The sequence below is a fragment of the Camelus dromedarius genome, chromosome 5 (assembly GCF_036321535.1).
Source record: "Camelus dromedarius isolate mCamDro1 chromosome 5, mCamDro1.pat, whole genome shotgun sequence".
Lineage (NCBI taxonomy): Eukaryota > Metazoa > Chordata > Mammalia > Artiodactyla > Camelidae > Camelus > Camelus dromedarius.
This window is the reverse complement of record NC_087440.1, coordinates 64153256-64167204: the sequence shown is the minus strand read 5'-3', so window position 1 is coordinate 64167204 and position 13949 is coordinate 64153256. Positions and strand designations below refer to the sequence as shown.

Below are 13949 nucleotides of genomic sequence, written 5' to 3'. Positions count from 1 at the left end.
TTCTTTTTAATTTAGATAAATTTATGTTCACCTTAAAGCACTGAGCCAGAGAAGTACCCTAGATTCCTCCTGTGTCTTTATAAACCTCTGGCATTTATTGGCCTAGGCTAACTTCTCTACAAAGTGCATTTGATTTTATGGTTTAGCATATTGTTAAAAAGAAGTCCATCTGAGCTGCAGGGGAAGGGAACAGATCAAGAACAGAAGGCTGGAGTAGGATGTGTGTATATATATGACACTTCTTGTTGGTTTATGATTTGCCTCCTTTGGGAGATACACAGTGGGTATCACAGAAAAGGGAGAAAAGAAGTATGTTATATGTTTGTCAGCAACTCACATCCTATCCCGTGGTCTCAAATCCTTGGCTGCATGTAAGTGGAATTTTCCCGAGTAATATATACCTTCTTCCCCAGAAAGCTTTCTAGTTCGCAGCCTTAAGTTGTTTTAACAGAGTTTAAAAAAAAAAAAAAAAATTAAGGAACCAGAACCTACATAAGTGACAACAGGGGGCACTCCCCCACTGGGAGAGAATTAAAACATATTATTTTCTGCTCTACCCAGAGGTTCCAAAGAACTTGATTCCGGCAAAACTTGAAGATAATGTGTTGAAACTTTGAGTGGCAGAGGATATAAACACAACAAGAAAGTACTCAGTGGCTTTTTAAATTTGAAATAAAATTTTACTTTTTATTTTTACATTGCTGTGTGCAGTATGACATCTCAAAATAACAGAGTGCAGATACAGGCAGGGTAAGAGTACAGAGGATTAACAATAGATGTCATAAAGGTTACCTTTATAAAGGCTAAATCCCTGGTTTATATTTTCCACACACATTCACAAAATTACATTCAAATTATTCCTTATCAATACATGTTCCTTAGGCCATGAGAAAAAAAATCCAGACATTAGATTTTCATAGAAAGCAAATCTGGATTAATCTAATAAACACTATTCTCCTGTTTCTGAGTTAAGAAAATTTAGTAAAGGAAGGTTATTTCCTTATGTGAACTAATGTGCATTTCATTAACTACTAGTGTCATTCCTATAAGTGGTTAAGACCTCCCCCACACTGGGGTCCCCAGTCAGAACCACAGAGGGACAGGAAATGGAATTGGCCAGAGCGGTATTATAGCACAGCTAGGTGTAGAGGAAGGCTTTTTTCCATTTTCTTTCAAGGAAGTCAGCAACAACTGAGTTTTCACTTTGTTTAGGGGCTCTGTTGAATATGAGCACATCCATACCACTAGGACTGAGGACAAACATTTCCATCCCTCTACCACTGCTGAAGAGGCAGGAGAGAACTACAGGACTCCACTGACCCCCAAATGATCTCATCACCTTAGACTTCTTAAAGGTATACTGCAGCACGTGCCCTGGTAGCGGGCTTGGCCTTGCTTGTTGAAGCCTTGTGAGTCTCAACAGCACACGGCCCTCGGGGGGGGCTCTGTGGTCTGCAGGCTAACTCAGACTAGCACAGCAGCCACTTACGCCCCCTGAAATCTCATTCTAACTTGACTCGAACTGCCAGCATTTTAGATCTTAGGGTTGAAAACAGTTGTCAGTTAATGATAAGCAGCTCACAAAACACCACTGTCTACCGTAGACTACCTTTCATCCCTGAGGAGAAAGTAAACTGGAAAACTGATTTCAAGATTAAGTACTTACAGTCCTTTGTTTTCAATGCTGAAAATCAGTGTGAACTTTGCATTTTCCCGCCATAAACTGGAGTGCTTCAGACCTGAAGAGAGTATATATGGCATTCCTTCCCTTAACCCAGGAATGTTACTTTCTTCCTAAGGAACATTATCTTCAAAGTATTTCCACATAAGACATACTCTGCAGCCAAATTTGAGGCCATGCAAATTTGAACAGAAAAAGGCAACATATAAAAACACTGTCTACATTTGTTCAAATAAAATTATGTAAAAGAAAAAGTCAAATATACACATGACACTGAGACAAACTACTCATTAAAAACAATCGCGTATGTTAAATTAAGTGACGATTCAGTATTATTCCAGTGTTCAGCTTTGGGTACAGGAATTGTAGCTAAAGTCATCATAAAATCAAGACATTCACATTTGAGGTTGGTTGTCACACATCACACCATCCCTAAAGGCTTGAAAAGACAACAAATCAACTTTCCATGCCAATTCAGAAGTTGAATTTTAAAGCTACAAGGTAAAGAGACAGTACAAAAATCTTATTAGCTTAAACGTTTCATGGTTTAGCACGCTGGTTGCTTTCTGGTCATAAGAGGCAGACCTTGTTAGGATAAAAGCTATTTGCTTAACTTTTTCCCAATGTTCTTTTCCTAAAATGTTCTAATGACTTTCAGGTCATCCTTTCCTTCTGATCTCAAAGTCAATTGTCATAGTGTTTCCCTCATATAATTTTATTCAAATACTGAACAAGTGTAATCAATGACCATTTGTCAATCTATTAAATATTAGTATACAGTACAGCAGCTGTATTGATCACAGAATTCCAGTTTATTACCTATATATAGCACAGTCATCAAATTATACTGTGCTCATGTATAAAAATGCAAAAACTGTCAAATGTGCTATATATCCTCTCATGTATATTAAAATATCTGCATCACAAACTTTTTAATGGTCAACAGTTTATATGAACACCTGCTACTCATAAAAGTATAACATACATTCTATTGTACTATGTAGATCAGAAAAAGGAAGTAAAGGTAGTAAGGTTATCAAATCAGCTGCAATAATTTAAGGAAAAAATTCAGAAAAAAATCATTTTATCTTTAAAAAGATCAGCATATGTTGTGTATGTTTTAGATCAGAGTCTGCTGACTGTGCAGTGAAGTCTCATCCACAAAATCTGAGCTAAAAAATCGATGCTTCTAACAATTTTTTTTTTAAGAATTAAAAGACATACAAATGGATTCAAGTCCAACATGGTAGCTCCAGACCAAAGTGGCACCATTTTTTTTTTTAAGTAAAGAATATCTGATGACTAAACCAGTCTTCTAAACAAATACTGTCTTGCCCTGTGCACAGAAGCACAGCTTCCCCTCAAACTCAAATTCCCATGCAGTCATTTAACTGTTAAATAACATTACTATGTGAGACATGGACCACTGTGTATATATACACACACATTTTTCATGGAAATTTGACCACAGAGAAAGATTTAGTTAGGTGAAAACAGAATTAAAAGGTTTTGGATAAAATGAATTCCTCTGTTGAAAACCTCCCATTTAAAATCCCCAAATGTGGCAAGAACCTCTAAAGCCATGTACAGAGAATGAAGACTTCTGTTAAATTGCCTAAGGGGATTTTCTTCTCTCTAAGTCAAGATCTAAGACCAAGTCTACAGTTTACACTGCCTGCCACTTTCTCAGAGTCTTGCTGAAGTATCAGGGCTATCTTCCTATCGGCAGTTTGCCAGACCAAGTTCAATCATGCCACAGAAGGGGTGTTTCCTTCACCTCAGCCAGGTGGATGGCACCCACTGAGGTTCAGTATCAAGTTTGTTAATTAACCTAAGCAACTCCTGATAGGCTTTATCAAGATCTGAGTTCACAATTGCTGTGTCAAAGTAGTGGCCGTTGTTCTGCTCCATCTCTCTAGTCTTCTCAATGATTTCTCTCAACTCCTCAGGCTGCAAAGAGAAGATAAAAACTGAGGTAATTCCATTCCTTACCAAAATATACAGTGAGTCAGAGACAGCTGAAGAACAAGAAATGGACTTAACACTACTTTCCTTCTGTCTCTCAAAATACTCAACCTCCAGAGCTCCTCCCCAGCCCTGTCAGGGCACAGGAATTTCCTCTGCTCTGGCATCTTCAGCACTTATGTTGTGAATCACTTGGGACTAAGTATAACCTACTTATACAATTTAGGTTTTTATACATTTCTGTCTTGTCTCACTCAAGATCAGAGGCTTCAAGGGCACAAACAGTTACTTTTAATTCCCTACAGACATTCGTTTTCAAACATTTTGGGGCATCATAACCTCTTCCTGAAAATAACATCTCCTGTAACAGAGTGAACTTTTCTGGCAGGACCCTAAGTGCCATCTGCTCTTGGTTCTTATAAAGGGCCCTGGCAGATAAGGCAGAGTAAACATTATGGGAAAAGAAAAGGATCAACAGGATGAGTATCTTTTTTCTATGAAAACACAGCTGGGAACTCCTAGATTTCATAATCTATGCTTTTGGGGAAAATACTTAATACTTTAAATTGCCCTCTGTTTTCAATACACAAAGTAGGTCTTTAAGACGCAAAGAAAAAAAGTATCCTAAAGAAGAGGTTGGGAAGCCACATAGATTACTTTAAAATACTGGGTAAAGGTAACAGCTGTTTCACACACACAAGCAGATGGCAAGGTTATGTGCAAAACTTACCCAGAACCTCTGATTATTAGGTACACATGTTCAAGGAAGTGAAACTGCCTCCAAATCACACCCTGTCAGTGAACTAATTAAATGTCCAAATGTCTCAGATATAAAGACCACACATCAATACTATATCAGACACAACAATACCAATTTATATCATTCAACTGGTTGAATTTCTGTAACGGTAGGAAAACATACAAAAAATATGACAGCCCTGGCTTGTCCTGAGTCAGTTTCTTGTGCGGCTAATTTTCATTCTGGAATGTTGTGCATCTGGTTCTGGTACACAGAATCCTTTGTTTCCCAGCAGGGACGCTACTACACCATTGTAATTGAACACACTGTGACATTCTTGCTAAACCTTATGTCTACTCAAAGCTCAAGATTATTGAAAGAACATTCCAGAACTCAAAACAGAATCTAAACTGTGTTACTAGATTTGAAATGTAAATGTTAAGCCCTACATCTTACACAGATTCACATGAATATCCAATCCATCTGGTTTTTCTTTATCAAGTTTAAGTATTATTTTGTCTTTTGCCAAAATGGCTTTTATCATTTATTTGGTACTTTCTGTTTTAATTTCCTCTTATTTTTCAAATGACATTTCATGACTAAGTTGAAATAAAATGTTTTTGCTCAAAAATTTTTGGACTGAAAAAATTAGCCCACAGGCATAACTGACTTGCCAGTTCATACTAGTAGTTTACTTCTCTCAAGCCCCACTTCTAGCAGAACAGATTCAGAGTACAGTCAGGTCACTGACTTTACATTCTGCATCCAGTGAAGAACATCATCAATTTCCTAACAAGCACTATTTCATAGAGTTAAAATTAAGGATTTGTTTTTATTTAACACTTCTATTGTGTGTTAAGGCACTATTAAATACCAGAGGAGATAAAACATAAGTGGAATAAAGAGGTAATCAGACACACCACCCTTTACCCAACAACTGCAAAATATATTCTTACTGGTGTGCAGGATCATGACCAAGACAGAACAGACACTGGGCCATAAAATAAGGCTCAACAAAATTTGAATGACTAACACCTTAGAGAATATGTTCTCTTACCACAATAGAATTAAAATAAAAAAAAAATTTAATTTCCAGATAGGTAGAAATTACATAATTCTAAACCATCTGTGGGTTAAAGAAGAAAACGACAAAGGAAATTAGAAAATATTTCTAATAAAATGATAATGAAAAATATTAACTTCAAAATTTGTAGGATGAAGCTAAAGTACTGCTTAGAAATTTATAACTTCATATTAGAGAAGAAGAAAGGTTTAGAAATCATCTAAGTTTTCTTCAGAAACTAGAACAAGTGCAAATTAGAGCCAAAGTACAAGGAAAGAATAAAAATAAGTCAATTAAATGGAAAACAAATAATAAAGAAAATTAACAGACAAAAGTCCTGCATCTTAGTGTTTTTAAAAAAATTAAGTTTTAATTTTTCGAAATGAGTTTATTTACTTTATTTTTAATAGAGATACAAGGGATTGAACCCGGGGACCCTGTGCATGCTAAGCACACACTCTACCACTGAGCTCTTATCCTCCCCCCCATAACTTAGTTCTTTTTCTAAAGTGTTTTGGTTATTTTTTTAAATTTCCATACAGATTTTAATCTTTTAAATTTCTACAGAAAAGACTGCCGGGATCTGCACCCCGCCCCCCACCTTGGTAACAGCTTTCTTGAGATATAATTCATTTATAATTCACCCATTTAATGGTGAATTGGAACAAATTCAATGGTGGATTCAAGCAATTCAACCGCTTGAAATGAACATTTCAATAGTTTTTAGTACAGTTAGAGTGGTGCAGTCAATACCACAATCAATCAACATTTCCATCACCCTCCACCGCCCCCTCTAAACCCCATGCTCATTAGCAGCCACCCCCCATTTTCTCCAAATTCCTAGCCCTAATCAACTACTAATCTACTTTAGGTCTATAGATTTGCTTATTCTGGACATTCCAAGTAATGGAATATTACAAAATATGGTCTTTTACGGCGGGGTTCTTTCACTTATAATGTTTTTAAGATTCATCCATGTTGTACCATGTATCAGTACTTCATTCCTTCTTATGACTGTTTTTCAATACTTACAATAAAGCTACAGTAGTCAAAACTGTGATATTATAAATACAGAAGAAAGTCCTGAAATCCCTCCTCCCTACCGTATTTGGTCAAGTAATTTTGACAAAGGTGCCAGGGTAATTCAATGGGAGAAAGGATAGTCTTTTTCAAGGAACAATGTGCTAAAGCAAGTGGATAACGACATGTGATAAAAAAAAAAAAGAAAACCACACCTCTACCCTTAACTCACACCAAAACAAAGACTAATCTGAGATAGATTACAGACCTGAAAGTAAAAGCTAATACAAGAAAACTCTTAGAAGAAAATGAAGGATAAAATCTTTATAATCTTGGAGTAAGCAAAATTTGTTACACAATACACAAAAAATCATTAACCATATGAAAAATAAAGAAGTGTGCAGTTGACCCTAGAACAAAACGAGTTTGAACTCTGTGTACATGGATGTTTTTCAATAAATACAGTTCTATACGATCCCCGGCTAGTTGAATCCACAGATGTGAAACTGTGGATACAGAAGGCCAACTATGAGACTTAAGCATCCTCGACTTTTGATATCCTCAGCAGATCCTGGAACCAATCCCCCACGGATATCAAGGGACAGCAATATGTCATTAAAATTAAATACTGCTGATCTTCAAAAATTTTTTTAAAAATTACAGATTTTGAGACAATATATCCAAAATATATAAAGAACTTTTACAACTCAGTAAGAAAGCAACTCAATTGAAAAAACAAAAACAAAACTTGAGACATTTCACAAAACAATATGCCCAAATGACTACATGGAAAGATGCTATCAGTAGTCATCAGGAAAATGCAAATGGAAACCATAATGGTAACATGTCACACTACTAGAATGGCTAAAAAGCTGTTACAAACTAACAACAGCAAAAGCTGGTAAGGATGTAGAGCAAAGGGAACCAAAGTGGGAGTATAAAAAGGCAAACTTTTAAAAACAGTTTGGCAGTTTTACATAGTTAAAACATATCCTTATCATTTGATCCAGCATTTCCAGAGAAATTAAAACGTATGTCCACCAAAAGAGTATGAATTAAACACTCATTAAACAGCTTTAGTCACATTAGCTCAAAATTGGAAACAATTCTAATGTGTTGTAACTGGTGAATCAACAAATTGTGATATATTTAGATCATGGTATATCACTCAGCAATAAGAAGATACAAACTACTGTTAGACATAACATAGATGAATCTCAAAAACATTATGCTGATCAAAAGCCAGATGCAAACTTAAAACTTACTATAAGGTTTCCATTTATATGAACTTCCAGAACAGACAAAACAAATCTATACTGACAGCAAGCAGATTAGTGGTTACCCAGGAAAGAGTAGAGGGATATTAACTTCAAGGGGCATGAAAGAATTTTCTAGAGTGACAAAAATGTTCTAATCTTGATTGCATGGTAGTTACACAAGTATACATCTTGCCAAAACTCACCGAATTATAGAATTAAAACGCATGCATTTTACTGTATGTAAAATAACCTCGATAAAGTTTTAATTTTAAAAATTAGAACATTTTAATTAGAAAATCAAGCATACTGTATACTGTTAAAAAAAATTCTGGTACTGATTAAATTCCTGCTTTAAAAATGTGTACTCAGTTGACCCATGAAGGTGGGTTTCAAATGCATGGTTCACTTACACTCGGATTTTTTTTCAATAGTAAATACTACAGTAAGACACTGTCTGCAGCTGGTTGATTCTAAGGATGGGGAATTGCAGATACAGGGCCAACAATAAGTTACACTCAGATTTCTGACTTCAGAGAGGGTTGGCACCTCTAACCTGCATACTCAATCTGGGATAGTTAATTCAAAGTAAAGTAGGTAAAAATTTCCATGAGAGCACTGCCAGAGACCACCAACCAAAAGGAAATTGCTTAACATGTTTTGGAGTGGTATATGGCCCTTGGCATGACACTGAATCCTTGTTGGAGAAAAATAACCCAACCAAAAAAAGTGTCCATGTCAAAAGTTAGAAAATTAGGCTGAACAAGTAGAATGAAGTTCACTTTAATCCTTTACATGCAACCCTCTCCTTGAACTACCAAAGTATTTCTGGTCTACCACGTAGTTTAATGGGCTCTAAGTTTTGTAGACTATTAATCTTGTTTTCCTTATTATATTGTTTTTTTAATTGTTTTTTACAGGGGGAGGTAATTAGGTTTATTTATTTTCTGATAGAGGTACTGGGGATTGAACCCAGGACCTCATATATGCTAAGCATGCACTCTATCACTGAGCTATACTCCCCGCCCCCTTATTATACTGTGATCCTCCTCACGAACAGCCAGCGACCATGTCTCTCATTCCTTTTGTGTCATCCCAAGTGCTAAGGACAGCAGATACTCTGACCCCACTTATTTACAAATTTACAGTTGTGTTGCAAAAATGAAAAAGGAACGAAATATTACTTTAACAAGTTGCCTACTTAGCCCAAACAAAGCAACCAGAATTATGCTCAACACATAGGATGGAAAAGTCCCTGATGTCTAAGACATTGAAAAATACCATCTTCACATATAGACTGAATAAGAAATATAAGTAGACCTAGAGTGGAAAAAGATACCTCAGGGAAGAAGAAGGAGGGTTGGTGGATGTGGTGAACAGACAAGAATCAATGAAAAGGAGTGTTGTTATGCTTTTAATGACTTTTGAGGAGCATTATTATGTGTTTTATGGCTTTTAAAGAGATTTAGAGGCATAGCAAATGAAATGAGATCTAAGTGATTCCTTTGTAAAGTAGAAATATTTAGGAAATCAGAAAAAAAGCAGGAGTATTTGTTACTTTGATATAGCAAAGTCACTTGACGATTTTCATTTCATACATTTAAATAAAATGTTAATGCTTTCTGCTTAATATACCAGTATATTATCATTTAATGGTTAATACTGTTTGGTATAATATGGGCTACCTCAATCACATCTAGCATCTAAAATAATTTTAAAACTTCTTCCATTTCAGATCCATGAAAAGATCAAAAGCAGAAGACAAAGAAAACATAAAATTTCAATGAAAAGAAAGAAAAGCGAGGGCACTCAACTTTGGCTCCCCGCATTCAGAATATCTGCAGAGAAAAGTGGGTAGTCCCCAAGAAACTGCTGAGAATTTTTTCAGGGGGAGAAGTGAGGGTGTCACCTAAGCCCTGTTGGAAATAACACAGATCTGTGTGAAGAAGATTAAGGAGGGTTTAAGGAATACCAAAGGTTACCTACCACACATTTGGAGTAACAAGAGGGAATGTGCAGGAACAGTAAGAGAAGCCCCCTGCTTTGGAGAGCTGCCGAGGTCCAAACAGAGGCAACCGTGGCAATTTTGGGGAAAGTGATATGGCAGAAAGAATAATCAGTTTGAAAGCCTAAGCTGAAGAAGCTTTTAAGCTTGGTGACACATTAAGCTGTGACTCTTTCATGTTTACTTTCAGTGGAAGAGTACAATATAATAACTTTACCTTTGGATTCTTGCCCTCTTTGGCTAATAATGCCCGAAGTCTTTCTTGTGAAGGGGGTGCAATGAAAATAATATACGGTTTCAAGTCTGAATTCCGGAGAGTTTTCAATGACTGTAAAGAAAAGACAGATCATACTATTCAATGTAAGAATATATTGTGTACCTGTAACACACAACACATACACACACATACCTACACATACACAATATTGGCTTACTCTTTTTATGTAAAAGAATGAATGATATTGAAGGATTAAAACTATATGACGATAAAACACTGCTAGTAAGATCACGCACAGATTATAATAACCCTATTAAAAATCCATTTTGAAGGAATTATGAATGAGCAATCACCTTACCATGTGCCAAGGTCTAAATGCAAAAAGAATCAGAGAAAAACTTCACATGCACATACAAAAGAAAATTCTGGAAAAACACATCCTTAAAAAAAAAGCAGACTGAATTAAGAGGTTGTGATTTTTCACCTGGCCTTTGCCATTGCATGACTGTGTGTCCCTAAAGTGAAGCATTCTACAAAAATGGGGATTATAAGGACATGCCCTTTTCTATCTAAAAACAATAGTTAAGACAATGTGCTTAACAAGCCTAAGTTCTTTGGTAAATCTGTTAGCCCAAATAATATAAAGAATTCTGAAGAAATTTAGTAAAAACATTTATACTTCTTTTAAAGCTAATATTTGTCATTGAAATAGTAGAGACTAATAAACTCTCTCTTTTTGCTAAAAAAAATTAAGAAAACCTAAATATTATTTCAGGAAAGCGAATTTTTGGAGTCAGTTTTCTTTCATAGTGACCACTGCCTGTGTGTCCTGAGTTGACATATTACAACAGATTTTGCCAAATTAAGGAAAGTCTTATGCTAAAGCTGTATAGTCTATAAAAAGAAAAAAATTCACAACAAACATAATCTTAAAAATCCCAAATTTCTAAAATTATTTTATTTTTTAATGGTAATCTAAAAGGCAATTGTTAGTAATTTTTGAAGGTTTTGCTTCATATGACAAATAACAGAAAGCCATGGAAGTTTCATTATTTAGATACGACCAAGTACTCATTATAATACTTGCTAATACATTAACTATGGCATTTAAAACAATAAAAATGACCTCTAAATATTATAATTTTTCTCAGATCAGAATCAGGAAAGGGAAATTCTTTTACAGCCTTTAAAATACTTAAAGTACCACCAGCACTATAGTTACTATATTTTAAGTTTCAGGAAGTATGTCCCTGTGTACACATGTAGGTATGCAATTCATTTTTTTCCCCTCTGAGGAAACTGAAAAAGATTTAGCAACCTGTCTGCTTTCAAATAGGGAATTAGTATGAAAAAAATCTGTATGAGAACGTAATTAGGTCCTGTGTTTCTTGGGCCAAAATAGAGCTTCCACTAAATTACTCTGCAAAAAATGCCCTCAAGTTCAACACCCTAAACCAAAATAAGCTTTACCTGTGTACGCAGACTTAAGAGACATATTTTGCCCGAGTTGATCACTTGCCGTACAGCATCTATGCTGGTTCCATACAAATTTTTCTCAAATTCACCATGTTCAATGAACTTTCCAGCTGCTATGTCTGCCTCAAATGCCTGCCGTGAAACAAAGTGGTAATCTCTACCAGCTACCTCATGGTCTCGTCGACTCCGAGTTGTATCTAGGCAAACAAAATCAGGTAAAAATAACAGGCATGGATCAGAGTAAGAATGAAGGATAATTTGGCTAGTCAGAATAAAATTTTACTTGGTAATACAAATTAAAAAATAATGAACTGAGGAAATGTTAAGAGCCCATAAGTTTACCATTTAATTGGTTTTATTTTTAGATTGAGAAATGAACAAAAATGTGTTTTTTTTAGTAGAGTTACATTTAATACATCTTATGCTTACATTCTAAATTACTTCATTTTCATTTCATTTAAAGTGAACAGGGGATTGTAAGAAACACAAACTGAAATTCATTTAGAAAGTACTTAGTACCATACTCTTAGGAAAAATGGAAATTTCTCAAGAATAACTTCAGTAACAAATTCTCAGAAGACTTGGTTAAAACAAAGTTCCTCTTTCTTGGACAACACTGTTTTGATAAAATGGATGAGAAATTTCCCTACACAGTTAGGTTCTAAGGTGGTAAATTGAAAAGCACAGGAAAATGGGAATGCATCCAAACTTACGAGGAACTGCTGATGCAAAGCGGTCTTTTTCTTTGTTCATGAGCCTCTGACGCAATTCATTCTGGCCACAGTTCTGTGGACCAATCAAAATGATAGGTCTTTTCCTATTTGCTGGCTGATGATAAAGTGACATTTCCTCATAAGTTAAGATCTCTTCATTGTCATAATCTTTGAAAAAGAAAAAGTTAGCCCTTCAGACAGAATTACTGCTATGTAACAAAGGTATACTCATGGATCTTCCAAAAACATTGGAAAAAAGCACAATTTATTATCATTAAAAATGCTTAGCTTTTTAGATCAAGATAGTAATAACTGGGTGGCATTATATTACGAGCATTTTCCATGTCATTATATACTTGCCAGGATACTACAAAAATAAATCAGACAATATAATAATCCTCTTAGAAATGTTTATAGATTCTCTTGTTTCATACTGTGTTTGAATTTTTAATACAGTGTAACCATACTGATTCATATAAAATAGCTAGTTTGCAGCCAATATTTTGACAGAGGGTGAGGCACCAGGGGATAAGTTAATGAGAACATCTGTCATTTGGTAAATAGGGATACTAACACTTTAATTAGAGGGTTGGTTTAAGGAGCAGACAATGCATATGCCAAAAACAATATCTGGCAATAGACAAACATCTACAAATAATGGCTGCAACTAGTGTTATCAGAGAAAGCTGAAATACTTTTCTGTGATTCTATAACTTGAAAACATAGCAGACCTGTGTTATCCAAGTTCCTACATTTATGTTTACTTTATTCTGGAATACTACTAATACTAACCTGAGGTCATGATTCAAGATGAGGTATAAATTGTAATAGGTGGGTAACATTTCTAAAGCCCATAATTCAGATGAGATCAGAGCTGTAAGTGGTAAAAACAAAGGCAGGCAACTAGTGGCCTGCCATTTTCTCACTCATATTACTTCACCTAACTGGGTAAGAGCATCAGATATATAGTCAGACTCTCTAAGGTTTAAGTTCCATGGGGGGAGGGGACCATCTTAGTCTTGTCAGTGCTTAGCGCAGAGCACAGAGTAGGACCTCAAACTATACTTGGTTAAATTCCAGCTCAACTATGTATTAGCTAGCTGTAAGCAGCTAGGCAGGTCACTTTACTATCCGAACTTGAATTTATTAATCTGTAATCTCAAGGAATTTATTGTGAGAATTAAATGGATGAAGGTTACTGACCCGGGAATGGAAAAGTTATAATAAATGGTAATTATTAATCAAATTATCATTAACAGCATTATTAACAGAAGTATAATTCCTTCCCTTCCCAAAATGCTTTTCCCTCTGAAAAATCTAAGTTCCTTCTAACATGTACAGATTGTGGAAGCATCTTGATTTATAGACTTCGATGCAAATTTTCTATGGTATAATAGCTATTAGATCTGAACCAATTTTAGTGTGTTTCAAAGATACAGAAACAGATATTAATCACTTACCCAAGTATAGAGGAAAAGATTAAAAATTCAGTTAACCTTCTTAGTTAGATTTACATAGTCTATCAAATAGCATTAAGGATGTTTATTTTGGAAAAAAATTTTACTACAGCAGATGGAATCTCAGATTTAGTTTTATATCGAATTTGTCAATAATCTGTAACATTTTATTTTCATTAGTTTAATTTATGCTGCCTAAAAAAATTTCCAGGTGTTGAGAGAATAAGCCTTATAAATTGTGTTGTGTGAAAAGTTAAGGAGTTCTTTTGCTTTATTATTTGGTTTGTTTCTAAAATGAATTAAAGCAGGGGTAGCAAATTCTAATTCATAAGGACCAATCAAGGAGGTAATGAAAGC

The 13949-nt window shown here is 35.1% G+C and overlaps 1 protein-coding gene across 2 annotated transcripts in view; it reads right to left on the bottom strand.

Moving 5' to 3' along the window:
* Positions 1-658: 658 nt before the first annotated feature.
* Positions 659-13949, bottom strand: part of PALS1 (protein associated with LIN7 1, MAGUK p55 family member) — a 78468-nt gene continuing 65177 nt past the window's right edge. For both annotated transcript variants that reach the window (XM_031453896.2, XM_031453897.2), the window contains exons 12-15: positions 12136-12303; positions 11417-11619; positions 9947-10057; positions 659-3631 (exon numbers count right to left, since the gene is read on the bottom strand). In XM_031453896.2, coding sequence (XP_031309756.1) covers positions 3455-3631; positions 9947-10057; positions 11417-11619; positions 12136-12303 — 659 coding nt within the window. In that variant the 3' untranslated portion in view covers positions 659-3454. The remainder of the gene's footprint in view (positions 3632-9946; positions 10058-11416; positions 11620-12135; positions 12304-13949) is intronic.